The sequence below is a fragment of the Danio aesculapii genome, chromosome 4 (assembly GCF_903798145.1).
Source record: "Danio aesculapii chromosome 4, fDanAes4.1, whole genome shotgun sequence".
NCBI classification, from domain to species: domain Eukaryota; kingdom Metazoa; phylum Chordata; class Actinopteri; order Cypriniformes; family Danionidae; genus Danio; species Danio aesculapii.
The window spans coordinates 49,486,246-49,513,411 of NC_079438.1; the positions used below are offsets into that span (position 1 = coordinate 49,486,246).

A 27,166-nucleotide genomic window follows, 5' to 3' on the forward strand; every position below is an offset into this window, starting at 1 on the left:
TATCGATAAGGCGTATTTCTCCTGGCTGGAGTGTTTTCTGCTGGGGAAATGGACATGCGCTGCCAACAGTATCGTTTAGAAGCGGCTCACGTATTTATTTAAGCGGTGCGATTTGTCCAGCGCGTTTGTAGGGCATCGGATGCTGGGAAATGGGCCGTGCATGGGAATAGCAAGACCGTTATAACCGCTTCTGCACAATTAATGTTACGGATACCGGGAAATGAACCACGAACTGGATACCGTCCATAAGAGGAGCCGGCAGCGTCAATTTATGATATGTTTCATCTGATTTGAATGATAACATCGATATTCTGTATTTATGGCCGTTCTGTCATCATGATATCGGGTGTGTAAAAGGGGCGCGCGCGCGTGAGCCGCATCCGCGCGAGGTGTGCATCTCAACATGACAGGTAAAGAAAATGCCAATCACCTTTTCGTATACTTGCATGATATACATATTAAATATGTGACAAATAATCTGTGGGTTTAGAAAGATCTCGCTGGTGTTTGCATCCGCGGATGCTGTTTTTCCCTCATTGACACAGTGCATGCGCTTGGTTGGTTCCCACACCCGCCCTTTTCCATCTGTACCGCTATTTATCTGCCTCAGATCATGCCCGTTATCTTTATACCTGTCTGACATGATGCCCGCGATATTAACCTCACGGGAGCCTTGGGCCGCGCGCGCCCGCGATCTCTCGTTATTATAACCTACATTCCCACACTGTGTAAACTGACTTTGTGGCATTGTATGTTTGCATGGCATTGAGTACAAATTAAAAAATCAACATGCTGTGGATGATGCATGAGAAATAGATAGACAGACAGACAGATAGATAGATAGACAGACAGACAGACAGACAGACAGACAGACAGATAGATAGATAGATAGATAGATAGATAGATAGATTGATAGATTGATAGATTGATAGATTGATGTTTGCATGGCACTGAGTAACAATACTTTAATATATTGTTGTAATTGAGTCTAAAATATACAAAACATTTAAAACATAAAGCATTTCATGACAATAAAGGGAACTAATCAATGTAAAATGCTAAAACATATGGACAAAATATGTATTGTAATTCTTTTTACATTAATCGTAAAAGAAAACGTTTACTTTATTGCATAATTGAATAAAAACGAAACATGTTATTGTAGTTATTGTAACTGTCATAATCATTTTTTAAATATGATAATTTGTATTACCCTTATTTTAATGGTTAAAATACTGCATGTTAACCTTGTAAGAAAAATATTTCTGTATAATATACAAATACGTAAACTAAAAGTGTGGATAGATGGACAAAATCCACAAATACACATTTTTGTTTACATAAATCATTAAAAATATATAGTTTATATTGATTGTTAATATGTTTTAGTAACTATACATCTGATAGCATGTTTTTTGAAGATGAAACCTTAAATTCATGTGTGTGTGTGTGTGTGTGTTCCTGTTTGCGCATAGTGTGTGTTTGATTGATTGATTCCGTAAGGATGATAGCGAAGCCTCAGATTCTTCCTATATATGATCTAAAAAAGTGCAATGTGAGCTTCATCTTTACTCTCTGACATATTGTGTTTCCCGCAGTAACATCCAGACAAGGAAGGATACCGAGCAGGAAGACCTGTGTCTATCCGGGGGACATTTTATCAGGGTTGGATGGCCTGTCCTGAATAAGAAACAAGTGAAAATGGAGAGTTCAAGGATGGTCCCGCGGCGTCTGCTCGGATGTTGTGTGTTTCTGGTCGCCGCTGTGATGCTGGTGGGCTTTACGGTGACACTCAGCACACACAATGCAGGTATTTCATTAAATAGTCCATGTTTGCTTTAAGAAGTCTACCATTGCTTTTTGACACTTCCGTTAGTTTTTATTCTGTTTCTTATGAGTCATTATTATAAACCTGGAGTCTTTTTCATCACTGATGATTTGAGCGTCAGAGGAACGGTGGGCGGATGTACGAGTGATTCTGTCTTTGTGTGAATGACGTGTGAAGTCCAGAATGAATGGGATTCGCAGTGAATTGTATAGAGAAGTGTGTGGGACAAGAAAAGCATATCTGCCCACAGAGCCAGTTCTTGGCCTGATATTTCCTTGAAACTGCATGCTGATGATTCAGATCAGAATGGTTGGTGTCTCACAGAAAAAAAGGTCTATATTGGTATTGAATGAATGTTTAATACTCATAGAAATATTTCATTGCACAAAATGCAATTAAAGGTTGATAAAGGTTGACATTTCTGTGTGGAGTTTGCATGTTCCTCACGTGTTTGTGTGGGTTTCCTTCGGGTGCTCCAGTTTCCCCCACAAGTCCAAAGACATGTGGTATTGGTGAATTGGGTAAGCTAAATTGTCCGAAGTGTATGTGTGTGAATGAGAGTGTGTGGGTGTTTCCCAGTAATGGGTTGCAGCTGGAAGGGCACCCGTTGTGTAAAACATATGCCGGATAAGTTCATTCTGTTGTGGCGACCCCTGAGTAATAAAGGGACTAAGCCGAAAAAAAAAATCTATGAATGAATGAAGTAAAAATATTAATACAGTAAAACTATTTTAAAATATTATAATATATTGTAATGTTTATGCATTAATATACGTTAATGCAAATTTTTAATCAGCCAGTTGCATGGCAGCAACTCACTGATCTCTCTAATTCTATAACTCACTAATTCTACTCATTTTCAAAGAGTTTTGAACTCTGTTGAAGGTGATGGGTTAATTAAATACCTCATTACTTCAACTTAAATGGAGCAAGTTCACAGAACTCATGTAGATTTTTTTTTTTACTCAAATGGTTTGTTACTATCGGTTTCCTCAAACAGTTTGAGTTGCCTTAACTTATTGGGTTTTACAGTACTCAGTTGGTTTGAGTTCTCTTCATTTATTGGGGTTTACGGTGCTCAAATTGCTTCATTTACTCAAATGGATTAAGTTCACAGTACTCATTAGGATTAGTTTTTGAACTTAAATGGTTTGTTGCAATTGGTTTCCTCAAACGGTTTGAGTTACCTTAATTTATTAGGTTTGACTGTGTACTCATTTACATTTGTACTGAAAAAAAGCATATAGTTTTAATGAAATTTGACTCTCAGGTCACTTAATTAGAACATATAGATATTTATGATATATAGATAATTTGAGAATTGTATCTCATTTAATTATTTTAATTTTACCTTAATAGAAGAACAAACCTATTCAAAACAATGGTCTCCCATTTTAGAGCACATTTAAAACAGAAGTATAAATATTGTATTCATTCATTCATTCATTCATTCATTTTTTTTTCCTTCAGCTTAGACCCTTTATTCATCAGAGGTCACCACAGCAGAATGAATCGCCAACTTATCCAGCATATGTTTTTACACAGCGGATGCCCTTCCAGCTAATATAGTATTAATACATTATTTAAGCATCATAAAAGCGATAATAAAAAATAAAAATAAATATTTATTTAAATTGTACAAAAAAAATATTGCTTCTAAAAGTGTGAATGTAAAAGAATCATAAACTAAATGCTTTAAAAATAATTTTTAGAAAAAATTATTAGCTTTTAGACAATGTAAACCTCACATTAGGAAATTCTACTTCAGATTATTTAATTTCTTTTCGGCTTAGCCCCTTTATTAACCTGGGGTGGCCACAGCGGAATGAACCGCCAACTTATCCAGCAGTTTTATGCAGTGGATGCCCTTCCAGCTGCAACCCATCACTGGGAAATACTTCAGATTATCAAAACAATATTTACACAGTCAAAATTGTTGTTTTAATAGTTGCTCTATTTGAGGAAATCATTCTTTGAGGAACCTAAAATGGATCTTTCATCCCATTACAGTGAAAACCCTCCTTTTATCACCTTTATTTTTAAGAGACTCGCTCAGTAACTGCAGATCTGCTGTGGTTGCGCTAGTCTGACAGCAGGCTGATTACCGTGAGCATTTACACTGGTTACACATCACTATACCACATACACACACACAACCCAGACAGATGGATGAGAGCATCTCAACACTCTCTGAAAGATAAGATGCAAGTTTCAAACACTCACCGCTTCATCGACTGCTCACTCACACACACACACACACTCGCGGTCTTAAAGGATAGGGGTTCATTAGGAGTCACACACCCCGGCGAGCCACAGCTGTGATGGAAATGTGTCCTGTGGTGCAACAAGCCCCCCATTAAAGCCATTGATCTTGCATTGAGGAGCGAAGTCTCTTTCTCGCACACAATCTTTCTCTTTCTGTGGCTCTGCGGTATCTGATGGTTGCCAATTGATGATTGGATTTAGCAACATCAAAGCTAAGTGGACTTAGGTCTGTAATAATGTGCTGCTATTCATAGATGGCGTTTTCTCCTCTGTGCTTGGGAATCTGTGTCAGTGGAGTCGCTGTACGTGTGTGTACGTGCGCATGAGCTCATTCTGTCGGTGTGAGAAATGCCTGTGTGCTCTCGTCGTGCGTCTGTAGCATACTGATGAAGCGGACGGTGTGTGTGTGACATACTCCTGCTACACACACTCACACTTGCAACACACAGCATCACCATGGAAACACCTCGCCTGACCACGCCATTCATAGGACTGCACCTCTGTAGTGTGTGTGTGTGTGTGTGTGTGTGTGAGACAGGGTTTCTCTTTCCCCGGTGTGAAGTTGTGTTCTCCTTTGGGGATGCTCTGACAGTTAACTGAGTCTGAAGTTAATTACTGAAGTTATTTCGCATGTCGTTCCCTAGAGTGGTTTAGCCCACTGTTTCAACACACATACATTAGTGGCTTCATATTCAAGAGGATGTACAAGATTTGAAACTCGTGTTAATTTTGAGTTTTTGATATGATTTTTAAAAAAAAGTGTTGGCCAAATTGCAACCTAGGCTCATTCTGATTACGTAGCCCTAGACACGCTTCTGGAGAGCGCAAAATACGTCCCAGGAGCTACATTTCTTGCAGTTTTTGTTGTTGTGAATCCTCCAGAGGCCGCTGTGTACACTTTTTCAGATCTCAAATTTCTCTCGTGAGTGCCATTTGCTCATGCTGTTCTCTCGTAAATCCACCAGAGCCCGCTGTCGACTGACTGTCTACTAACTGAATAACTAACTGACCGATCGACTGACACACCCTCCCCCTTCCCTAAACCCAACCAATACTGTTTTCAAAAGCACCAATTGACCTGCCCACCCCCTTCCCTAAAGCCTCATTCACACAAGTGACTCGCAGCGGCAAAGTGTCTAGCGACCGTCCATTTCAAGGGATAGTGAGCGACTTCCGACGACCTCCGTCTACGCGAACGACAGCGACCGTTAGCAACCAGGTGAGCGTGTCGAGCGATGCAACAAAGTTGAGAATTCTTCAACTTTATGCAAATGAAGAGCGACTTTCTTGAGCGACAGCCAATAAGAGCACCAGTAGAGCTCATGTGATCCTCTCTCAGCTCGCTCAGAGGCCGGTTGTATTGTATATACCTACACAGACCTGTTCGTGGTGGTGGGGACAATGGAGGGAACTTCGGCTACGTCACCTATGAATAGCAAAATAAATTATTTAGACTGCTTATTTATATAGCGAGCTTGATTATTATTGGCTGAATTGATCATTATGAAGAATGACGTAGAATTAAAAGCTTTCATATCTAAATAACTTAATAAATAACTGCTATCCCAAATTGCACTGCTTTTTAAGAGAAAAAGTTGCATACTCATTTTGTATGTGAGGTACTAACCCAACAGGCACACAATGTCATAAGACATTATTATTTTCTTAGATTTAGGTTGTGACGTGAGGTAGACAACATTCAATGTCTAGCCAGCATCTAAGGACAACGTTATTTTGATGTCCAATAACAAACAAGCTCCAATAGCCAACATCTTAAACCAGTGTCATACTGATGTCAAATACTGACATTTGGTCGTCAGGTATAGCACCAAAATACATCTGATAGACGTTATAGTGGTAACATCCACACAATGTCAAGCTGTAACATCATTAGATGTTAATATTTGGTTGATTTTAGGTTAGACGTTGGACATTAATGTAGGCTTAACGTTGGGTTTTGACGTCAACCCGATATTCATTTCCAGACAAAATACAACGTCCCCACAATGTTGGAGTACAACATCAATCAGACGTCATGTTGATGTCCTGTGCTGCTGGGAATCTTTAGAATGAACATATCTAAACAATTACACTCAAAAGAGTTCAAATGTATCAGATGATTGAAATCAACTGGGCCGAAACAGATGCTCAGCACCCCATTTTGTTCTCATAGAAAACAGATGCAGAATTAGCTATTGACATTTGCTCTCCGATGACTGGCAGTAAACGCAATAAATATTACTTAGCGGTTAGCATTATTATGACTCACCAAACAGATGGATTGCTATTTTTCAACAAAGTAATTCTGACATGATGAATTCTGATTCTGAACAGTATGATATTTGGCCTAAGGAAACATGACAGGGCATGTTGTCTGCGTCTGGCACTGTCTGATACCATCAATGATGTTTCAAGCATTAAGTTTGCTTCTGATTCCAGTTAAATGTCCATCTTTGCTTCTGTATATGCGATCTTGACACTCTTTTTTCCTCTGTGTGCCCTCAGCTAGTTTGACACAGTGGCCTACTAATGTCGCTCAGCTTTTCTTTGCTCCCCTTGCTCCCTTATACCGTGCTGTTCAATCAGCCTCATTACCCACAAACACTCTGTTCTACCCACAGTGGGCCACAATGCCGATGAATCACGGTCACATTAATAAAAGGACAGCTCAGCCTCGGTACCTTATGGCTCGCCGAGAGAAGAAACAGTCATATTAAGAGTCGACGGTGTCACATTTACTGCAACAGCAAGACTTGTGATATGAGTTTTAGTTTAACGGTTGACAATTCACTCCATGCTAAACCATAATAGGATCATGATTTTACAGTAACAGTGCCATTTGTGTCTCAGAGTGGAAATTATTGTTTTGTGCGTTTGGAAGAAATTAGATCCGCAGACTTTATATACATGAGCCACTAGAGGGCGGTAAAGGTCAATATTCAGATTGTGCGTTTCTAAATGGCTGAACTAACATTTTTTAATGCTAAATATGCAGTGGGGTAAAGTAACAAAATACAAATACTAAAATACTAAAACATTTTGGAAGCATTAAAAGTGTCCAAGAAGATGCCCAAAATCTTTACACGCATTGACCCCAAGACTGAAGAGAAGACAAATGTTTACTGTATGATGACCGAAATGGCCTTAAACACCCAGCAAGCACAAGATGTCAACATGGCATCAGATTTATGTTGTACCTCAACATTGTGGGGACGTTGCAATTTGTTTAGAAAGGAAAATCGGTTTGACGTCAGAACTCAACGTCAGGCCGACTTTAATGTCCAACATCCAACTATCAAATACCAAATATCAACTATCAAATATCAACGTCTAATGATGTTACAGCTTGATGTTGTGTGGACGTTACCACTATGACGTCTATTAGGCGTTGGATTTTGGTTGCCATACCTGATGAATTATTGTCAGTTTTTGACTTCAATATGACGTTAGTTTAAGATGTTGGCTCGACTTTGCATTTTCGTCACTTTCCAACACAACCTAAAATCAACCAAATATCAACATCATTTGACATTGTTATTGGTGATATAAATAATGTTGTCCTTAGACGCTGGCTAGACATTGAATTTTGGTCACCTGACGTCACGACCTAAATCTAACCTAATATTAACGTCTGATGATGTGTGCCTGCTGGGCAATAACTAAATTCACTACAGAAGGTTACGTTTACACACATACACAAATTACATGTAAATGTATCAGCTTTTTACAGCGTAATACTCACTACTCACTACTCTAGAGTAGAAAGTTGAGTTGAAAGGTCTACTTTTTATTCATACTTTGAGTAATATTTACAACAGATACTTTTACTCTACTTGCACTACATTTTTAAGCAAATAAGGGTACTTAAGTATGATTTTTCAGTACTCTTTCCAACTCTGTAAACATGAGGTTGCTGTTGATCTGTATATTTGTTGTTACTTTTATACTGGTATACTATTTATTGATATGTTTTCAGTTTATTTTAAGTTTTGGGAATCATTACATGTGTTTATGCTGGTAAGAGCGAATTTCACTTTGCCAGCTGAAAGCTTAAAGGGATAGGACTCAATTCACTCATTTCAAACCAGTTTGAGGGGTTTTTTTTAATGTTTTTTAATATTTTGAGGAATGTTGGAAACTGGCAAAGGCCATGGTATGAGAAAAACAAATAGACAATAGAACTCAATGTTTACCGGTTTCCAACATTCTTCAAAATATCTTCTTCTTTGTTCAACAGAAGAAGGAAAAAAAACTTTTCAAGGTTGAATAAATAGTAGAATTTTAGAAACTTTGTTACTTTAAAGGTAAAAAATGTAAAAAAACAAAAATTCTAATTCTAACACAAACCCACCGCATTTGGCATAGGTTTACAAATATCATCAGCTCTCTGTATTATTTTTTACCATCTCCTTTCATGTTTATAAGTACAATATGTAAGTTTAATACACATCATGAGATCATAAGATCAAAAACTGCTCATAAATGCACTGTAAAAATATCTGTTATATAGATATTTATATATGTTCCATATTTTGTGTTATTCACAGGTGTTTTCTGTTTATTTACGGTTGTGAATTGCATTATGGGAGTTTTTTCTCTGTTCCGTCCACTTTTGATATGGAAAATTCAACTCTGCAGTTTAAACAAAGGGACTTTTATTGATGTTTTAGTAGCTTGAGACAAGATATAGAGAAATAATATATAGAGAGCTGAGTTTGTGAAATAACAGAAAATGCACTGGCAGCTTATCATCAGGTTTTTGTAATGTAATTTACAATGCCAACTTTTCAACATAAAAATATTTTGGAGGAAAGATCAAGGTCTCAAAATGCAATTTAAAAGCATAAGTGGGGCAAAACATGAATCACAAAATAAAGAAAACTGTCAGTTTACAGATATTTTTTACAGTGTGCACCTGCCTATATAGTATAGACCCTGCCTTCAAAAGAAATCAGGAAAGTGATCCAAAGTGTCTACTTGAAGTCCAATGACCAAAACACATCTTAACACCAGGTGTAAACCAGGCTTAAGTCTCATCCACGGCTCCAAAGCCTGTAGCGATGTTGATAAAATATGAGAGCCTTAGGTAAAATCTGGGCATTCCAGCAGTGTTTGGATAAGGTGTATTTACAGTCTGTCCTTATGCTGTTTGCAAATATTGAATTTCTTGTGGTTTGGTTGTGTGCCATCCTGCGGCAAAGCTCAAAACTTTTTCTATTCTCTTCTTTCTTCAGTGGAGCTCCCATCTGACATGTCCAGAAGGAGCGTCAATCAACTTCCGACAAGAACACGCTCACCTCCTGCCTTATCTTCATCATCATCTTCATCTCCTCGTCGATCTGAAAGGACCAGGCGTCCAGCACACTCGCCTCCAGGTACCAAACACCCCTCATCATCCCCAGGTCACCATGACAGTGCCTCCAGCATAGATCCCACCCCGTCCCTTGCCTCTGAAGGGTCGGGTAACCTAGGCGATGGGGCCCAAGGCATCCACTTGCTGTTACGTCCACCAGATCTACTCACGCCCAGCCAGATGCCACCTCTGCGGGACGACAGACTCCCTACGCCAGCCCCACCCACCCTAGTGCCACCCGAAGACTTATATCCAATCCACTCGGCGGAGGTGGACTGGGGATCTGGAGACTACCTGGAAACTCTTACATTCATGGGATCTGAAGGAGAGGAGTTTTCACTGGTCACCACATTACCGACGCATGGATATGATCCATACGATTCTGACGAAGACGCCACGGTGAGCTACAACACGGCTTTCCCTTCCCGTCCCGTTCTTCCTCTCTCATCCAGACACCTCCAGCCCAGCGCAACCATAAAATATGGGACAAATCTAAGGACCGCCCATCCTACTGATCCCCGCCTCCCATTGGCTCCTGACTCTGATAGAGACGATGATTTAGATTTCGATTGGGCGGAGTTGTTTCCTATTGAGCCGACTGAAATGCTGCTTCCTGACATGAACAGTTTGGAATACTACAACACATTGCAAGCCAAAGAGAACGCTAGTGTTGCGAGGAATAAGACGCATCCTCATATTACTCCCACGCACACTTTGGGACCCACCGACAGTCCTACTGGAATTTTGGGAAAAGTCCCAGATCAGGTTGACGGGATAACTCATCAACCGGTTCCATCTGAGAAACCTACAAAACCTCTCATCCCATTGAGCACTGAGACCCAGCGACCTCCAAAAGCTCCGGAGAAGGGTTTTCCTTCCATACCCACATCCCATATGGGCAAAACCAAACCATCAGTGCCAACAGCGCCCCCTCCAGCCAGCATCTCAGAGGGTCCAGTAATACAAGCAGTCACACTGAAGCCCCCTGCTATGAAACCCCGTACGACCACAGTCAAAACCATCACCAGAACTACAACAACAACCACCACTACTACAAGCTCCACAAGCCTCTCCACCAAAAGCGCACCGCCTACAATTCCCAAAATTCATCAGCCCATTGCACCACGACAGAATGTCTGCAACATCAGCAAATCAGAAATGTACCTAGTCCGAGTGGGTAAGAAAACAGGATATTTTTATTATAACTTTATTTTTATTTAGTCTCATAGTCACAATTTTAACAATTAAGCAATAAAAAAGGAAGAAAAAAATCACAACAACAATAAAAAAGTTTAGAAATTGTACATATGCATGTCGTATTTAAATTATAAACTGTACTCTGCTATAATACATATATATTTATATATACCTTCATATCATATACACACAGTATATATATATATATATTCATCTCAATGCAAAAAATTCTGCAAGAGAAATAAAAAATAAAGATAAAAAGTAAATAAAGTTAACATGTATAACAACAAAGCCAAACAGATGAGGTTACCATTTCTGTAACGATTATAGTTTACTTAGCTGGGGATGTCTTTATTTAGTAACACTTTATTTTGATGGTCCATTAGAAGACTGTCTGCTTAACATCTGTTGATACTGCTCCTTCAACAGACATTTAACTGTCTACAAGAAACTTTGCAAGTACATGTCAACTTAAACTGACCCTAACACTAACCCCAACCTAACCGTCTACTTATAATCTAATGAAAATTAGTTGGCATGTAGATGCAATGTAACTTAAATTCAACAAACGTAACATCAAAATAAAGTGTGACCCTTTATTTTCTTTGTAGATCAACCACTTTTCCCAGTTCTTTCTGAACGCACTTGTTTTCATTTTCAGCATGTAAATTCCTCAAATGTTAGGATTTCTTCAATAATCACAAACTTTTTACAGTTCAAAGTGTCTGTAAACCAATTCCTCCTTATAGTCTTTTCGCATGTTACCAGGAGGCACTTACATAGTGTTGGTATTAAATAATGTATTATGTTAAGTATTATGTCACTAAAACTCAAGTAAAAAAAACAAGTAAATTGTTAAGGAATTTAAAGCAGTTTACAGTGTTTTAGTGATTTATATTATTGATTTTTCATTATTTGTTAACCTTTTATAGGGCACTAAATAACATTTTAATTGGGAAAACCCCTATAGGGTAATGGGGGTTATTACAAGACTTTTATGAAGGACTTAGAATTTTTAAAATGAGTATATTAAAAAAATAACCATATATTGTTATAAATTTTAGTGAAGTTACCAAATATGTTACCAGTTCTTGACTTGATAAAGGGTTAATTTAATTATTTTTTACCATTTATATGCTATGTATATTACTTATCACACAACATTGTCTTTTTTATGCATTCAGTCAATCTTTATAAAACACTAATAATTAACACTTAATTTAACACTGTTGAATATAATCTTAATTAATGCTTTCAATTATTTTTAAAGCAATTAATGAAATATTATCATTTATTTTCATCAGATTTTTTAAATTAGATAAATGATCACATTAAACATTCATTTAAATTTTTATATTTATAAATATGTATATATTATTTATCACACAATAGTGTCATTTTTAATCATTTAGGTAATTTTAATAAAACAGACAATAATTTATCATTAACAATTAATTTAACACAGCTGAATGAAATCTTTATGTAATTCTTTATATTATATTTTAAAGCAATTCAGTCATTCATGCTGTAGAATGTATATAAATGCATTTAACTTCCATGCTATTTATTATTTATTTATTTATTTATTTATTTATTTATTTACAACAGGGATGCCAAGTGGCTCATCAGTGGAGTTTGCTAAAAATCATGTTCTTGAGATTCTTCGACGAGAGTTTAACCGTTCGGTGGAGCTAAAGGTGAGTGTTGCAGATCACACAGCAGCATTTTATCATTGTGATCACTGATGTATATTATATCGATTCATCCATCCAGGTCCACAAATATCCACCCAATTTTATCTTCCGGGCTTTTTCTGGTCCATTGGTCTACACTGCTGTGTCAGTCATCAATGCTCTCCGCCAACCAGTGCACAGCACATCTTCTTCTACCATTCTCTCTGTTACAACTATATATGCAGTGCCTGATTACAAACATCAGGTCCACACAGGTGAGAGAGACACAAACGCTCTATATATTTCATATAACTGGTGAACTGGTTGATTTTTAAACATTCTTTCCGTGCAATAATAATAATAATAATAATAATAATAATAATAATAATAATAATAATACAGTTCATTAGATTTTCATTAATAGCATTTTTCTCAGCAGCTGGAATAATTGAACTTTATTGAATAACTGAGCAATTAAATGCTATGACAATTAAAACATTATACTGTAAAGAAACTGAAATCTAACGCTAATAAAAACTAAATACACCTGTTGTTAACATTATCTGGTTGAGAACGAAGTTTAACAATGATAATAAATGGCACAGTTTGATGTGATATGAGGTAAGTGATTTGTTAGATTTAATCCCTATTGGCAGTGCAATGTATGGTAAATTTGATATTATTCATAATTAATATTATTTTAGTGATTTATCTCCAGTAACATGATGCATAACCCATATAAAGATGATCATTTCACAAATAAGGATTTAATCAAACAGAGATCGCAACAAAGTGTCAAAAATTGACTTTTGCCTTAATATATTTAAATATTTACAATAATAATCTCCATTGGTAGTGCTATGTACCTTGAAATTCATTGGATTTACTACATTTTTATATGATAATTGGTTGCAAACCATTTATTTGGGCTGAATTTATACAAATTAAATGTAGTAATGTTCAACTTAATTTTTTTGTTTTAATTCAGATCATATAAATTGTTTGCAACCACTTACCTTAAAATAATTTTAGTAAATCCAGTCAATATTTTTTTTCAGTGTATGGTAAATTTGAAATTATTATTATTTGAGTGATTTAACTCCAGTAACACAGTGCATATCCCACGTACAGATGAATATTCCACAAATAAGGAGTTAATCAAACAGAGATAGCAACAAACTTTAGTATATTTAAGCATTTACAATAATATAATATGTAACTGTTAGTTTTTATTTTAAGGAGTAACAGTTCTTTTGTTTGTCTTGCAGTCCTGCAATTTGTGCCGGGTCATGTGGATGTGCGTCTGTGTAGCTTTAGCGAGCGAGTGGAAAAGGGGCTCCTCATGGCGTACGCGGAAGTGCGCAAACGCTCACAAGAAAATGGAAATTTCACAGTTCATGTATATACCTTTTTTAATATTAAAACGATTTTTGCTGCTTTTACATGTCACTGTTCTTTTCCACATTTAAAGGGGACCTATTACGCGTTCTTTTTACAAGATGTTAAATAAGTCTCTGATGTACCTTGAGTGTGCATGTGAAGTTTAAGCTCACAATACCTGACGATTTTTTTTTGTTTAACTCTTTGAAACTGACCCTTTTTACTTCGTTAATACAAATGCAGTTTTAGTGACTGTCTCTTTAAATTCCAATGTGATTGTGCTCTTTTTAAAAGAAGGCGGAGCTACAAACTCCTATGCATCAGCATAGAGGCAGATTCAAAACAGGACTAATGTTATCTCTGTGAAAAATGCCTCTCAGTCGCTGACATTAGCTTCAGCAGGTGAAAACTTTAATGGCGGACGGCTGCTTCTCACTTAGGGCTGTCTATGCTAATGACTCACTAATCATCACTAATGGGCAGGGCTTTCCCTCTCTGATGACATGTACAAAGGGAGAAAGTAAATCAGAAATCTTTTTTGATCAAAAAGTGTCAATCAAATATAGTTAATTAACTTTTACCATTAGAGGCTGGCTATATTCACACACTGTTGCCACACAACAGTGTTAAAACCCCATATAAAAGGGATTTTTGCATAATATGTCCCCTTTAAAGTAAAATTCTGTTTATTTCTTACATGTGTATTGACTTTTTTTTTTTGTTTCCTAGATTGTGAATATAACTAGTAGCCTTCCGAAGGGTCAGCGTCCGCAGAAGGCTCCAGTGGACATCACGTTTGCTGTGCGTGATTCTCGTGGTTTTCTAACTGGATCAGATGTGAGCGGCCACATGAGGCAGCTCAGCGCTGTGGAGTTCAGTTTCTATCTTGGTTTTCCTACCCTGCAGATCGCTGAACGTGAGTCACAGCGTAAACACAACACACACAAGCTCAATTTCTGATCAACTGCGTACATTTATGTCTGATTTTATGTCATTTTTGTCTTCCAGCTTTTCATTATCCTGAACTTAATGTATCCCACCTGTTACGTACATCCTGGGTGAAAACAGGTATGTGAATGTGTTCTAGACAAATTAATTCCAAGATATTTTTAATATGACTTTTTGAGTTAAGATTAAAATTTAAACCTTTTAGAAGAACTTTACTTGTGTATATTATAAAATTTTAGCTGTGCAATGTTTTAGCTGCATCACTTTGTCTGTATACAGGACTATTTGTATTATTAAGAATTTAATAGGGTTTTAAAAATAACTATAAAGTAGCTCCCACCATTGCCAATTCAGAAAAAAATTCTTTGATTAGAAAGAAATAATATTAATAAGAAAGAAAAATCTTTAATAACAAAAGAAATTAAAAGTTATTTGAAAAAAAGAGTCCCTTCAGGATTTTGAATCAAGTAAACTCCACATTATCTTGCTATTTTTGTCTTATTTGCAAAAAAAAAATTTCACATGGGAGGGGAAAGAAGTATTAATTAAGAAATTATCCAAAATGCATTAAAGTGCAGCCCATTTGAGTGGCGGGCAGGATAATATCTCATATTTGATATTGATTTTTCAATCATTTAATAATTTATTCATGACCTACTACTGTCTATTTTATCCAAAGCACGTTATGCAAGTCTCACATTAGAATTAATATTACAATAGAAACATATTCATTAATATTAATAGCTATTAAAGAAGCAACATTATCTTAAAGAGAGTTTTAATATGAGATGATAATATATATTTTAATCTTGAATGTATATAATTAGCATCAATTATAGATTTACTTATATTAAACTCAATAATAGGATAAAATCTTTCTCATTATTAGTTCAATAAATTAAACACTTGCACGTATACAGTTGAAATTAAAATGATTAGCTATCCTGTGAAATAGTTTTCTTTTTCAAATATTTTCCAAATGACGTTTAACAGAGCAAGGAATTTTCCACAGTATTTCCTATAATATTTTTTCTCCTGGAGAAAGCCTTATTTGTTTTATTTCAGCTAGAATAAAAGCAATTTTTATTTTTTATAAACCATTTTAAGATCAATATAATTAGCTCTCTTAAGCAATATTTTTATTTTCAATTGTCTACAGAACAAATGGCTGTTAGACTATGACTTGCCTAAATACTTAACTTGTCTAGTTAACCTAATTAACCTAGTTAAGCCTTTATATGTCACTTTAAACTGAAAACTAGTATCTTAAAATATCTAGTAAAATATGATGAACTATCATCATGCCAAAGATAAAAGAAATCAGTTATTATGAATGAGTTATTAAAACTATTATGTTTAGAAATTGGGCTAAACAGAAATTGGGGAAAAAAATATACAGGAGGGCCAATAATTCAGACTTCAACTATATATTATACTAAAAGACTTAAAGTTTAGATTTATTTCTCCATTGTTTTATTTTGCATATTTCTGATGCTTCTCATATGCATTTGCTCTAGTTTTACTGGGTGTGTTGGACCAGCGAGTGAACGAGAGGACCTTCCAGGCCAAAATGGAACGGCGATTAGCATTGCTGGTTGGAGAAGGACTTGGGATCGGAACGAACAATCGACGATGGAGAAGATCTACTAGTGTTGGCAACAATAGTGTACAGGTACATACAACACACTCATTTTTGTTTATCTTTCCCAAACATCAGCTAAACATGAATGTACCTCAGATTGTGAGAGCGTCCCGTCTGGATGGGCCTGACTATCCGCTGGAGCTGGTGTATTTTGTGGAGGAGGGCTCAGGAGAGAGACTGCCAGCCCAGGCCACAGCGGCCATGCTGAACAGACTGAATCTGCAGAGAGCCGCCATCGTACTGGGTTACCGCGTACATGGAGTCCTGGCCACACGTGAGTCAATACTTATTAGTTTAGTTTAATTTAGTTTGTTACATTAATAGTATAATATATGTATATATATATATATATATATATATATATATATATATATATATATATGTACATTGCCTTGCTCATCAACAACTAGAACTAAACATTTTCTAAATATGCAAAAAAAAGCATTTACAGTATATACAGTATAAATACAGAACAGTATTTACAATTGAGCTATTACTGTCACTAACAGTAGTTGATGACACACAATTATGACTATAGATGGGGTTTTTGGTGCACAACGATGCATAAAATGTTGCAAATATTGCCACAAATTCTGACAAAAGCTGCCAGTATTATTTTTTTGGTCGCAAAAAGGTTAAAAATCCTCAGAGATGCCTGTGGAACTCGAAAAACTCTTGATTGTGTCTATTATACTGCTCTAGGTGTGTGTTCACTGCTGTGTGTGTGTTCACTTAAATGGGTTAAATTCAGGGCACAAATTCTGAGTATGGGTCATTGTACTTGTCCACGTCACAACTTTCAAATTACATCAAAAGCCAAAATGTATTTAACATATTATTAACACATAATCATACCTTTAGCTGGTTTTAACTGCTAAACAGTGACAAAAATTGCAGCATGTATCCTGAAAAAGATTATGAGTTATTTTAGCCCACAAAACCTGAACATCTTCATAAAATCCTAGTGGGAAAAGGAAAACAAGCCATTTTAAATGATCAAAATGATCTTCTAATTTTGCCAACTGTTACATTTCACTCTGTTTCAGCGGTGGAAAAACTGCCCCTGCCGCCGTCTGAGACTCAGCCCAGTAACGTGTGGCTGATCGTAGGAGTGGTGGTCCCAGTGCTGGTGGTGGTCCTCATCATCATCATCCTCTACTGGAAACTGTGCCGCTCGGAGAAGCTGGAGTTTCAGCCAGACGCCATGAGCACCATCCAGCAGAGACAGAAGGTCTGGGTCAATGAGTGTGTGTATGAATGTTTTACCCACTCACAGACACCACTTGTGAAGGAGGTGCGTGCCTGTACTCATTCGTGTCAAGGGCTTTTACTGAAAATGGGCTACTTTGGGAAGACTCGGTTTAATGTGTTGCGCCATATTTATCATCTGTTCATGCTTGTTTGTTGTTTCAGTTGCAGCCTCCCAGCGTTAAAGGCTTTGATTTTGCGAAGCTGCATCTGGGGCAGCATAGTAAGGATGACATCATGGTAATTCAGGAACCCGCCCCGTTACCACCGTCTGTCAAAGAGGCCACACCTTCAGAGGGCGGAGAATTGAATACACCTAAATCGAAGAGCTCGTCTACGAAAGCATCACGTGCAGCACGGAGGAGAGGCCGGTAAGGGACTTTTCTTTTTAACATTTTATCATTTATTACACATTATTATACATAGATATTATATATCTGTTATACAGCTGTCTATCAGCAAGTAATTCAAGTCTTTTGTGCAGCGTAAAATTAACAAAAAATTGTCTTTCAATATACATTCTCCAAAAAATCTCATAGAGAATTCCAAATATGCCTGAAATCAACAGATTTCTGATGCAAGTCATAGGTCAGTTTTTCTAAGGGTAAGAAAATGGCAATCTGATTCAGTCACATATTGACCGAAGGAATGTGGAGAAGACCACAACAAAAGAATTTTAGCAATTTAAAGTTGTATAATTTCAGCGTTTTCTTGCTAGATAAGTACAAAGGTGTAACACAGATTCTCGTCCATGACTAGCAATGTTTTTTTGACTCTTTTATTTAACTCTGTGTACATGGTACAGGGTCCGTGACGTCATTTACTTCCACATTCTTTCAATTTTAAAGGTCCGTGGTGGTGGGAAATCGAGTCCCCCCTGACAACAGAGTCTGCTTAGAACGCCAATGGATTGTCTGCCTTGAATGCCTGATCAAAATCTTTTATTACAATACATTGATAATCCTCTTTACAAAATAAAAGCGCACACTATATATAAAGTACTAAGCGAAACGCTAAATATTAAATTGCTGAATGTTAGACTAAATTGTATAGATGGATGTCAATAGACATTTCTAGATTTGGAAGCATTTTATTGACAAAAGTGTGTGTATATGTATGTCTCTCTTATGTCTGTGTTATGTGTATTATAGTACTATCATCATTGATTCAGCCTACTCATACAAGTGCATCACTTCGCACATATGTGTAGTTTCCCAGTATTGTTTAATAAAGGTTATTTTTTAATAAATGACATTTGATATAAGTAGCAGGATTAAAGCAATTGTTTGTATGGCAAACCGCAGAAATACACTTAGATATGTGAAGTGGGCGCTTTAAACAGGCGTTACAAACTATACCTATTACAACTCCAGTGAACCAATAGGATCACCAAGAGTCCTAGGCGGACCCAATTGTTGATTCGATTTCTCATGACACCGAACCGGCCCAATACCCCCATAAGTGATTCGGTTCTTCCATCAGTTGGATGTGCATGTGCAGGAACCAGCAAAATTAATTACAGCAATTTAGACCACACAAAACCTAAAAGGTACACTTTCAAATTTGAGTTTACCAAAAAAAAAGCATCTCTTTTTTGGAGGGGTTTATTATAACACAGACAACATATACAGTTACAACAGCTTTTAACAGCTTTTTCTGAAAATTCAAAGGTTTTCTTTAAAATGATTCCAAACTTTTGCATTTACACCTCTGCCTGAGGATTTGGGAAGCTTTTGAATTTGGGTAGGCAAAATCCAGGTGGAAAGCCCAAAAAAAGCACTTGACTTTAATATTTTCTAAATTTAATTTATTTTTGTGTATTTTCATGTTTTATTTTAGATGTTTAATTTATTGTAGTTTAATATTTATTTGCATTTATTTGTTTAAGTGCTTAATTTTAATACATTTAATGAATTTGGTTTTGTTATTTAGCAAATGATTCTTTTTTTTCTATATTTTCTTGAATACATGAGTCACATTTTGGATCATTTTAAAATGAGTTGTAGCATATTCCAAAGTGACTTACATAATGCAATACTGCTTATGTAATAAAATCTGCTTCAAGCATTATCTGTTCAGCAGATTTAGTAAGCTTCTGTGCTTTTGTTGTTTAGGCTTGATGTTTATTGTAAACATTTAAAGTGAATGCTTTTATAAATTTTACTATTATACTTGCTGACAAATGATTAAAAGCCAGTACATAGAAGTATACGATAATGAAGTTTGCATCTAATTTTTTACAGCTTTTAGCTTTAATAACGATAACACTGATTTCTATGAGTTTTTTTTTGTTTGTTTGTTTCTTTCTTTCTTTCTATTTTTGTTTTAACCTGAGCCCCACCCCCCAGACCTGAACATCCCAGGGCAGCCTTACACAATAATTACATAGTCTAGAGTCATGCAAGTCATAACATAACAGCAATGATGGAAAAAAAATAAATAAAAACAAATAAATAAATAAAAAATTACAAACAACAGAGGGAAGAAAAAAATTTGCAGGACAAATTAAAGGAACTAAATTAAAGACAAAACACCATGGAGTGGATACAATAAGATATTATGAATATATTATTTACAGCTTTTCTATCAGTTTTTAACTTGCAGATATTGTTTTTTTTTTGTCAGGTTGTCTCCATCTGATGGTGATTCTTTAGGAAGTGAAGCATCCAGTGGCAGAGAATCAGCAGAGGAGAGCACCAGACCTGCTGTGACGCCCAGTGACAGCAAACCCCAACATCGCAAGAGCAAGCATGGTACATTTTAAACACAAAAAATGCTGTGATTTGTATTGTAAAAAGCAATGAAACTGATTTCTTTTTGACACTTTTCTCCTCCTTTCCTTGGTTCATCAGCTAAAAACAAACTTGGTAAGCTTTTTTATTGCATTTGCATATTGTTAGTTATAAATGCACCTTAAAAAGTGATAAGTTACTTTACTTAAATAAGTGAGTTAACCCATTGCCTTAAAACCAACAAGTTGATTTTACTTTAAAAAAATTCAGCGAACCCATTGACTTAACTAATATAATTATGCACATAGTTTGTTTAATTAATAATAATAAGGCAACAAGTTTACTCCCTTTTTTAAGTTAAATCAGCTAATCGCTTTATTTGCAGTGTGCTAAACTTACCAAATCTGTCCTTAATGTTCAGGTGCTCAGCCTGGAAGCGGTGTGGATGAGCAGTTGTCCTCGTCGTCCATATTTGAGCATGTGGACCGTGTGTCTCGAGGGTCGTCAGATGGAACACGCAGGGTGTCCAATAAGATACAGCTTATCGCCATGCAGCCCATGCCGAGCCCACCCTCACATCCACATAACCAATCCCTGAGTCCCAATCTGACAGACAAGATTCCTGACGGAGCAAATGTCAATAGTGAGGTTAGCAAACATTCATGTTTACCTTCCGGGATGGGACTTTTTAAAGAGATAGTTCAAGCAAAACTGAAAATTACCACACTATTTGCTCGCTCTCGTGGGGTTTTAAAGAATTATGAGCGTTTTTGTTCTGAGTGAAGGGAAGGGTGAATAAATTACCGCAGAATAAAAGATTTTGGGGGAACTATCTCTTTAATATTCAGTGAAAAGTAATGTTATAATGTTTATCTTCTAAGAAAGCATTTATATGGTATTCCCATTCCTCCAAATGATGCAGATCCAAGTGGCCTTGAGGCATAAATCTGAGATCGAACACCATCGCAATAAGATCCGCCTGCGTGCCAAGCGAAAGGGCCACTACGAGTTCCCCTCCATGGAGGACATCATGGCAGCGTTCGGCGACAGCTCCGAGCAGCAGCGAGTGTATCAACAAGCTCAGGAGCAGATACACAAGATCCTGCATCCTGACGAGCACACACATTCGTCATGCGGAGAGCCGCGCAAGAGGTCAGAATAACACATTTCACTTGCACTGCAGTGTTCCTGCAGTTTTCTGACAAGGAAAGGGAATGTAATTTGCTTGGGAATTGCAGTTCCAGAGGAAGACGCTCGCCCAGACACAGGCAGAGGCAGCAGAATTTGAGTGGAAGCGGAAGTCTGAGAGACAAAGATCGCCTCATTTCTGACCGAGACGCCACCTACAGGAAGTACCCTGGGGTCAACAACGTAGCCTATGTGGTAGGACATATACCTTTGAGCATTTAAAGTTGCACACAATACTGCACTATAATGTTATTGTGCATTAGTGTCGATCCTAATTTCATTTTTTGGAATAATCTTTATAGTTAGTGTTATTGAAGTTATAGTTATCTTAAGAGTTATTGTTCTTACTGTTATAGTAATCTTTATAGTTATTATTCTTTAAGTATTGTTGTAGTTTTTTGAGTTAAGAATGAGATTTTCTTCTATCTCCCAATTTACCGGCACATCTCTTACTAGCAAGTCACTTACTCCCTAAACCTCACTCTCATCCGGGTCACGGCACCAATTCAACCTCTCAGAATCTACGTATTGTGCTCCATAGCAAGATTTGAATTGGTATTTTGTGCATGGGCATGCTAAAAAATGCCAAAGACATCAGCCTATAATTTCAGTGCACCTCTTGTGGCCACAGGAGTCAGGTTTTCCCTCAAAACTCCAACTAGTTAAACCTAAACCTCACTTCCAACAGGGTCACTGCACCATTGTAACCCTTCTGGTTTGACTTGCCTCACTCCAAGCGGGGTTTGAATTGATATCTTTAGTAGGAGTTGTAAGTTGTTAGTCCTTGAAAGATGGAGTTTAAGTAAAGTGTCCAGTGCACATAGAGAAAAGAGTGTTTCCACAGGTGGTTTGTCAAACCCACTCACCTGTGTGACGCACACTAAATACACCTTAAATACACTTTCATTGACTTTCATTTCATTCTCTTCCTGTAGTCCGACGCAGATCAGCTTCCAGATGCTGGAAGTCCTTCTCCTACTGATGAGGTATTTTTAGACCCAGGATCACCTCCGTCTGGCCCCGCCCCTTCACCACCTCCCTACGTCCCTCCTCAGCCAACCATTGAAGAAGCCCGGCAGCAGATGCACTCCTTATTGGACGATGCTTTTGCTCTGGTCTCGCCCTCTTCTCAAGGAAGCCCTGCTCCTCTAACGTTCACCGGCGTTACGGCGGACACTGGCGTCGGAGGAATCAGCCCCGGTCAACCCTCCAGCCCGTCTCCACGCCCTGCACGCCAATGGGGCTCCTCTTCTTACCCAGCAGCCCCTGCACACAGCCCTTTCTCCGCTGTGAGTGACTAGCCATAAGAGTGCTTGAGTTTGAATGTGAAATATCATGTTTTAACTTTTTTTGTGTGTCCTGTAGAGGTATGCAGAGCTAGGAATGTCTCCCACATCGGTCCAGGGTTTACTGCAGAGGTGAGGAGGATTCTGGGAGGGGTTTTATGGAATTTAAAAAAGCAAGCGAGAGGTCATGTTTTGATCCTCTATTTGGTCTCATGCAATCACATGATGCGATTTCACAGGTCAGATTCACCAAGTTTGAACTTTGCAATGCAGCGACATGCAAAACCAGTCATACAAGCTTACGTTTCCTTCTCTGCCACATTCGCATGCATATGAATGGAAGTCAATGGGGCGAAAAGTGCAGTGTGATCGCAGCTTAACATGGAATTACAAGAGGAAGTTGAAAAAATGGTATATTTTAAAGAAGGACGATGATCCTTGTTAAACATGATTATCAGTGCAAATAACAGGTTTAGAGAAAAGCAAACATGCTGCTACATCACATTTAGCCTACCAGTGTTTAATTATTGAGCGAGTTCCAGGTATAATATTTAAACAGTGTATTGTTTGTATGATTTAACAGGCAGGCACAGGGCTCTGGCTATCTGGCGTCTGCAGAGATGCAGTCAGATCCTGGGTACTCTAGCAGGGGGCAATATGGAGATGAGATGCCATCGTCCTCTCGACCACGACCAGTAGGGGGCAGCGCAGGTAACAATATGGTTTAAATAAAATATACACAATATTCATTCATTTTCATTTGGCTTAGTAATTTTCCTTGCCTTATTTATCTGGGGTCTCTACAACGGAATGAACCGCCAACTATTCTAGCATATATTTTAGGCAGCGGATGCCCTTCCAGCTGCAACCCAGTACTGGGAAACACCCATACACTCTCGCATTCACACACACTATCATACATTATGGCCAATTTAGTAAAGGTCAATTCACCTATAGTGCAGTCTTTGGACTGTGGGGGAAACCAGAGCACCCAGAGGAAACCCACACGGACATGGGGAGAACATGCAAACTCCACACAGAAATACATGTATATACGCAATATATATTATATAAATATATATATATATATAAAATATACCAAATTTTTTGTTGAAATCTAGTCATTTTATTAGGCATTAGTGTGATTTATTTATTAATTTATTTTAATTGTAAAATAAAAGTCCCTCATGTTGTGTTGTTGGTTGTGTGTGTATGTGTGTGTGTAGGTGCGCAGTTGCATCAGTTGACACAAGTGGGCTTGTCAAGTCGGATTGGATTGTATCCTGGAGTTGGCCGTAGTGTTTCTGGACCCTCAGGATCAAGCTGGGCTCAGTACCGCTCAGATGAGGAGATCTCTCGACCAGGATCCAACCGAGAGGCTGTAAATCAAACATGCACTTTTTTATAGATTTTTTTGTTGTTGTTTTTAGCAGAATGTACTGACATTTTTAATAGTAGATCTTAAAATATATGATATTATAAAATGAAATATCTGTAATGTACTATAGCCAAAGCATTGCATTTATATAAATTAAAAAAGCAATAATAAATCAAGGTAATGCTAACTAATTCTTTTTACACATTTTAAAAAATAGTAATATATAAGATGTAAATCTTTAAGACCTATTTGATTTGATGAATAATTTTTCAATTAAAATATATATTGTTTGTATTATTATATGTTTTTACACCTATTTAAAGTTTGTGTTCATGTACTATTTTATTTTTATTATTTTTTAATTATAATTTAATAGAACATATTTTATCTATATTATATATATTTATTTAAGTTGAATCTGTATGTGATTTCTTTATCTTGAATTGTGGTATTTTAACCATTGTTTCTTACTGAATATATTTAAATGTAATTTATTTATTTAAAATATTCAAATGTACATTTAAAATAGTTTTATTTAGTGCATATTAAGATTTTCAATTTGTTATTGTGAATTTTTTACATATTTTTAAATTTTTTAATTAGTGAATTTACATTGTTTTTACAGTTTATTTACATTATTTTCTTTCTTTCTGTTCCTCAGATAATGACATTCCCAGAATACTCTTCATCACCAGTATTCCAGATGCCCAGGACGTCCCTGCAGGATTCTGCACCACCCCAGTCCCATCTGGAAGCCTCTAACGCGGGTTACATCGCCCCAGAAGAGCACTCTCCACCACCTCACTCCTCCGCCTCTCTCATCAAGGCCATCAGGGAAGAACTGCAGAGACTTTCTCAGAAACAAGTTGCTGTCGTCAGTTACCACAGTTGAGAAAGACCATCCCAACACCCCAGTCCTGGTAAACTTCCCAATATACTACTTTAAAAAGAAAGAAAAAAAAACTCACAAGTCCCAAACCCAATGTCCGAGAAGCTGCTTTACACAAAACCCGAACCAAAATCTTCAAATTCAAGTACGGCTGGTCTGTTACACATGAAGAAATACTAGCAATCTTCCATACTGGTATTGCCAGGAGATTTCGATTTCACTGCTGACATGCAGAAAATAAACTTCAATAATGTTAACAAAGAACAAAACTCACCCTAAAACAAAAAAAAGTCCAGACTGTTTAGACGAATAGACAATTGTGCCCCTTATTCAGACTCTCATTTTGCATGCTGAGAGCTGTGAACCTTCAAGACTTAGTGCTGACTGTTGCTAATGTGAAAATCCCTCCCCTTCAGTTCCACGTCTCTCAAAGTGCTTCCTCCAAATGGCTCATTTTCACGTCTCTGGACTTCCTCTGGTGCTAAAACTCATTCCTGGATTCATTTCATGATTCCGCAGATCGGCCCAGCCCTGGCGTTTTTTTTTTTGCTTTAGTCGCTTTCATATTCTCTCATCTATTCAAGATGGCTAATCAAGTGCTCTGTTCCTAAACCCAGTGAGCTGCCCTAAGGTTGCCATTTTAATTACGTTTCCTTATAAGACACCATTTTAATTTTAAGCCAATTTCTATGGCAGCAATCCACATTTCCTTTAAACCAACATGAAAAATACTATAGTAGTTTATAGCGAATGGTATAGTGTTTTTTAACCATACTATGGTAAAGTACTTGAATTCATCTGTTGGGGTAATTCTATAATTGCTGTGATAAAACAGTAGCTATAGTAGCATAAACAAACCACCCAAATTAACAAGTTTTTAAAAAAAAATTCATTATACCACAATACACCACAGTTTACCGTAGTAAAAGCTAAAACATACTGCATACTTTCAGTTCACTATAGTTAATACTACAGGATGCTGGGGAATTTATTTACAAAGGGTTGTAAATGCTATTATACAGTATAATACACTTTATTACAGTGTGGTTTAGTATTTACTATAAATTACTATAGTATTTTTTTAATTTGAGAAAAGACAAGCACAAGAAATGTTGATTATAAAGATATATTTTACCGCATAACATTCATAAAAACTTCAAATGTTTTGTTTTACCCAGGATTTGCAAGATCTGTGACATTTGATTTAGAGTACCATGCTGTTAGCAAAGTAAGTAAGTAAGTAAGTAATGTGGATTTATATAGGGCATTTATCGTGTATGGCCATACACCCAAAGCGCTTTATGGGGGGGTCTCTCCACACCACCACCAGCTTAGCAACATGCTAATGTCAAACTATAGATAGGGTGAAAGAAATGTTATATAAAAATAAATGTCATTAGAGTACGTTAGAGTACCGCGCTGTTAGCAACATGTTAATGTTTATAAATGGTCTAATATGAATAAATGAAAATACATTTAATTAGAGTAGATTAGATTAGGGGCAGCATGGTTGCTCAGTGGTTAGCACTGTCGCCTCACAGTAAGAAGGTTGCTGGTTCGAGCCCCGGCTGGGCCAGTTGGCATTTCTATGTGAAGTTTGCATGTTCTCCCTGTATTCGCATGGGTTTCCTCCGGTTTCCCCCACAGTCTAAAGACTGTGTAGCCTATGTCCTGGTCCTCTAGGCTCAGGGTTGAGCGGTGGACCAATGGCCCACCTCATAAAAATTAGATGTTACGAAACACCAACATGGTGTGGCTAAATATCAACTTCGATATAAACGGCCCAGAGAGTAAGCAAGTAGGCCTAAGTAAACTAAATTTCATCAGACAACAGTCATAATGTATAGTTTTATTTACCATTTACAAGTTTATTTTACATGTAGTAGAGTAATACGTCATTAGTAAAGTCATGCAACATTAGCAGCATACATATGACAAACTAAATAGGGCAAGTGAAAGAAAATATGAAGTTATAAATATATAAAGTTATATTCCATTCATTAATGTTTTTTAAAATGTACAATTTTGCACAAGATTTGTGAATTTTATGCATTTTTATACCTGTTAGAGTTATTAGCTTAGCAACATGCTAATGTAAAACATTGGACGATGTCAGATACATTTTTATTATAAAGTTTTATTTTATTTTATTGCATTCA

General features: G+C 36.8%; 1 protein-coding gene across 2 annotated transcripts; it reads left to right on the top strand.

Annotated features, from left to right (window-relative positions):
* Positions 1-27,109, top strand: si:dkeyp-27e10.3 (UPF0606 protein KIAA1549). 2 transcript variants are annotated; one of them, XM_056455931.1, is made up of 22 exons: positions 1-410; positions 1,599-1,810; positions 9,328-10,623; positions 12,252-12,340; positions 12,417-12,591; positions 13,585-13,715; positions 14,426-14,612; positions 14,705-14,764; positions 16,162-16,316; positions 16,383-16,560; positions 17,333-17,580; positions 17,700-17,905; positions 20,160-20,287; positions 20,387-20,401; positions 20,688-20,914; positions 21,189-21,418; positions 21,505-21,649; positions 22,390-22,743; positions 22,820-22,872; positions 23,324-23,451; positions 23,967-24,121; positions 24,780-27,109. In XM_056455931.1, the coding sequence occupies exons 2-22, from the start codon at positions 1,702-1,704 to the stop codon at positions 25,008-25,010; spliced, it is 4,500 nt and encodes a 1,499-aa protein (XP_056311906.1). In that variant the 5' UTR covers positions 1-410; positions 1,599-1,701; the 3' UTR covers positions 25,011-27,109. The 2 variants fall into 2 exon arrangements, with proteins under 2 accessions (XP_056311906.1, XP_056311907.1); XM_056455932.1 differs by having other exon boundaries at positions 17,333-17,517.
* Positions 27,110-27,166: the final 57 nt, after the last annotated feature.

What these genes read in the sequence shown, in the direction of transcription:
- si:dkeyp-27e10.3 (XM_056455931.1), top strand. Translation starts at nt 1,702, where the DNA reads ATGGAGAGTTCAAGGATGGTCCCGCGGCGTCTGCTCGGATGTTGTGTG. An exon ending in ACCGTTCGGTGGAGCTAAAG is followed by an intron (nt 12,341 to 12,416) that starts GTGAGTGTTGCA and finishes TCATCCATCCAG; the next exon opens with GTCCACAAATATCCACCCAA. An exon ending in ACCAGTAGGGGGCAGCGCAG is followed by an intron (nt 23,452 to 23,966) that starts GTAACAATATGG and finishes GTGTGTGTGTAG; the next exon opens with GTGCGCAGTTGCATCAGTTG.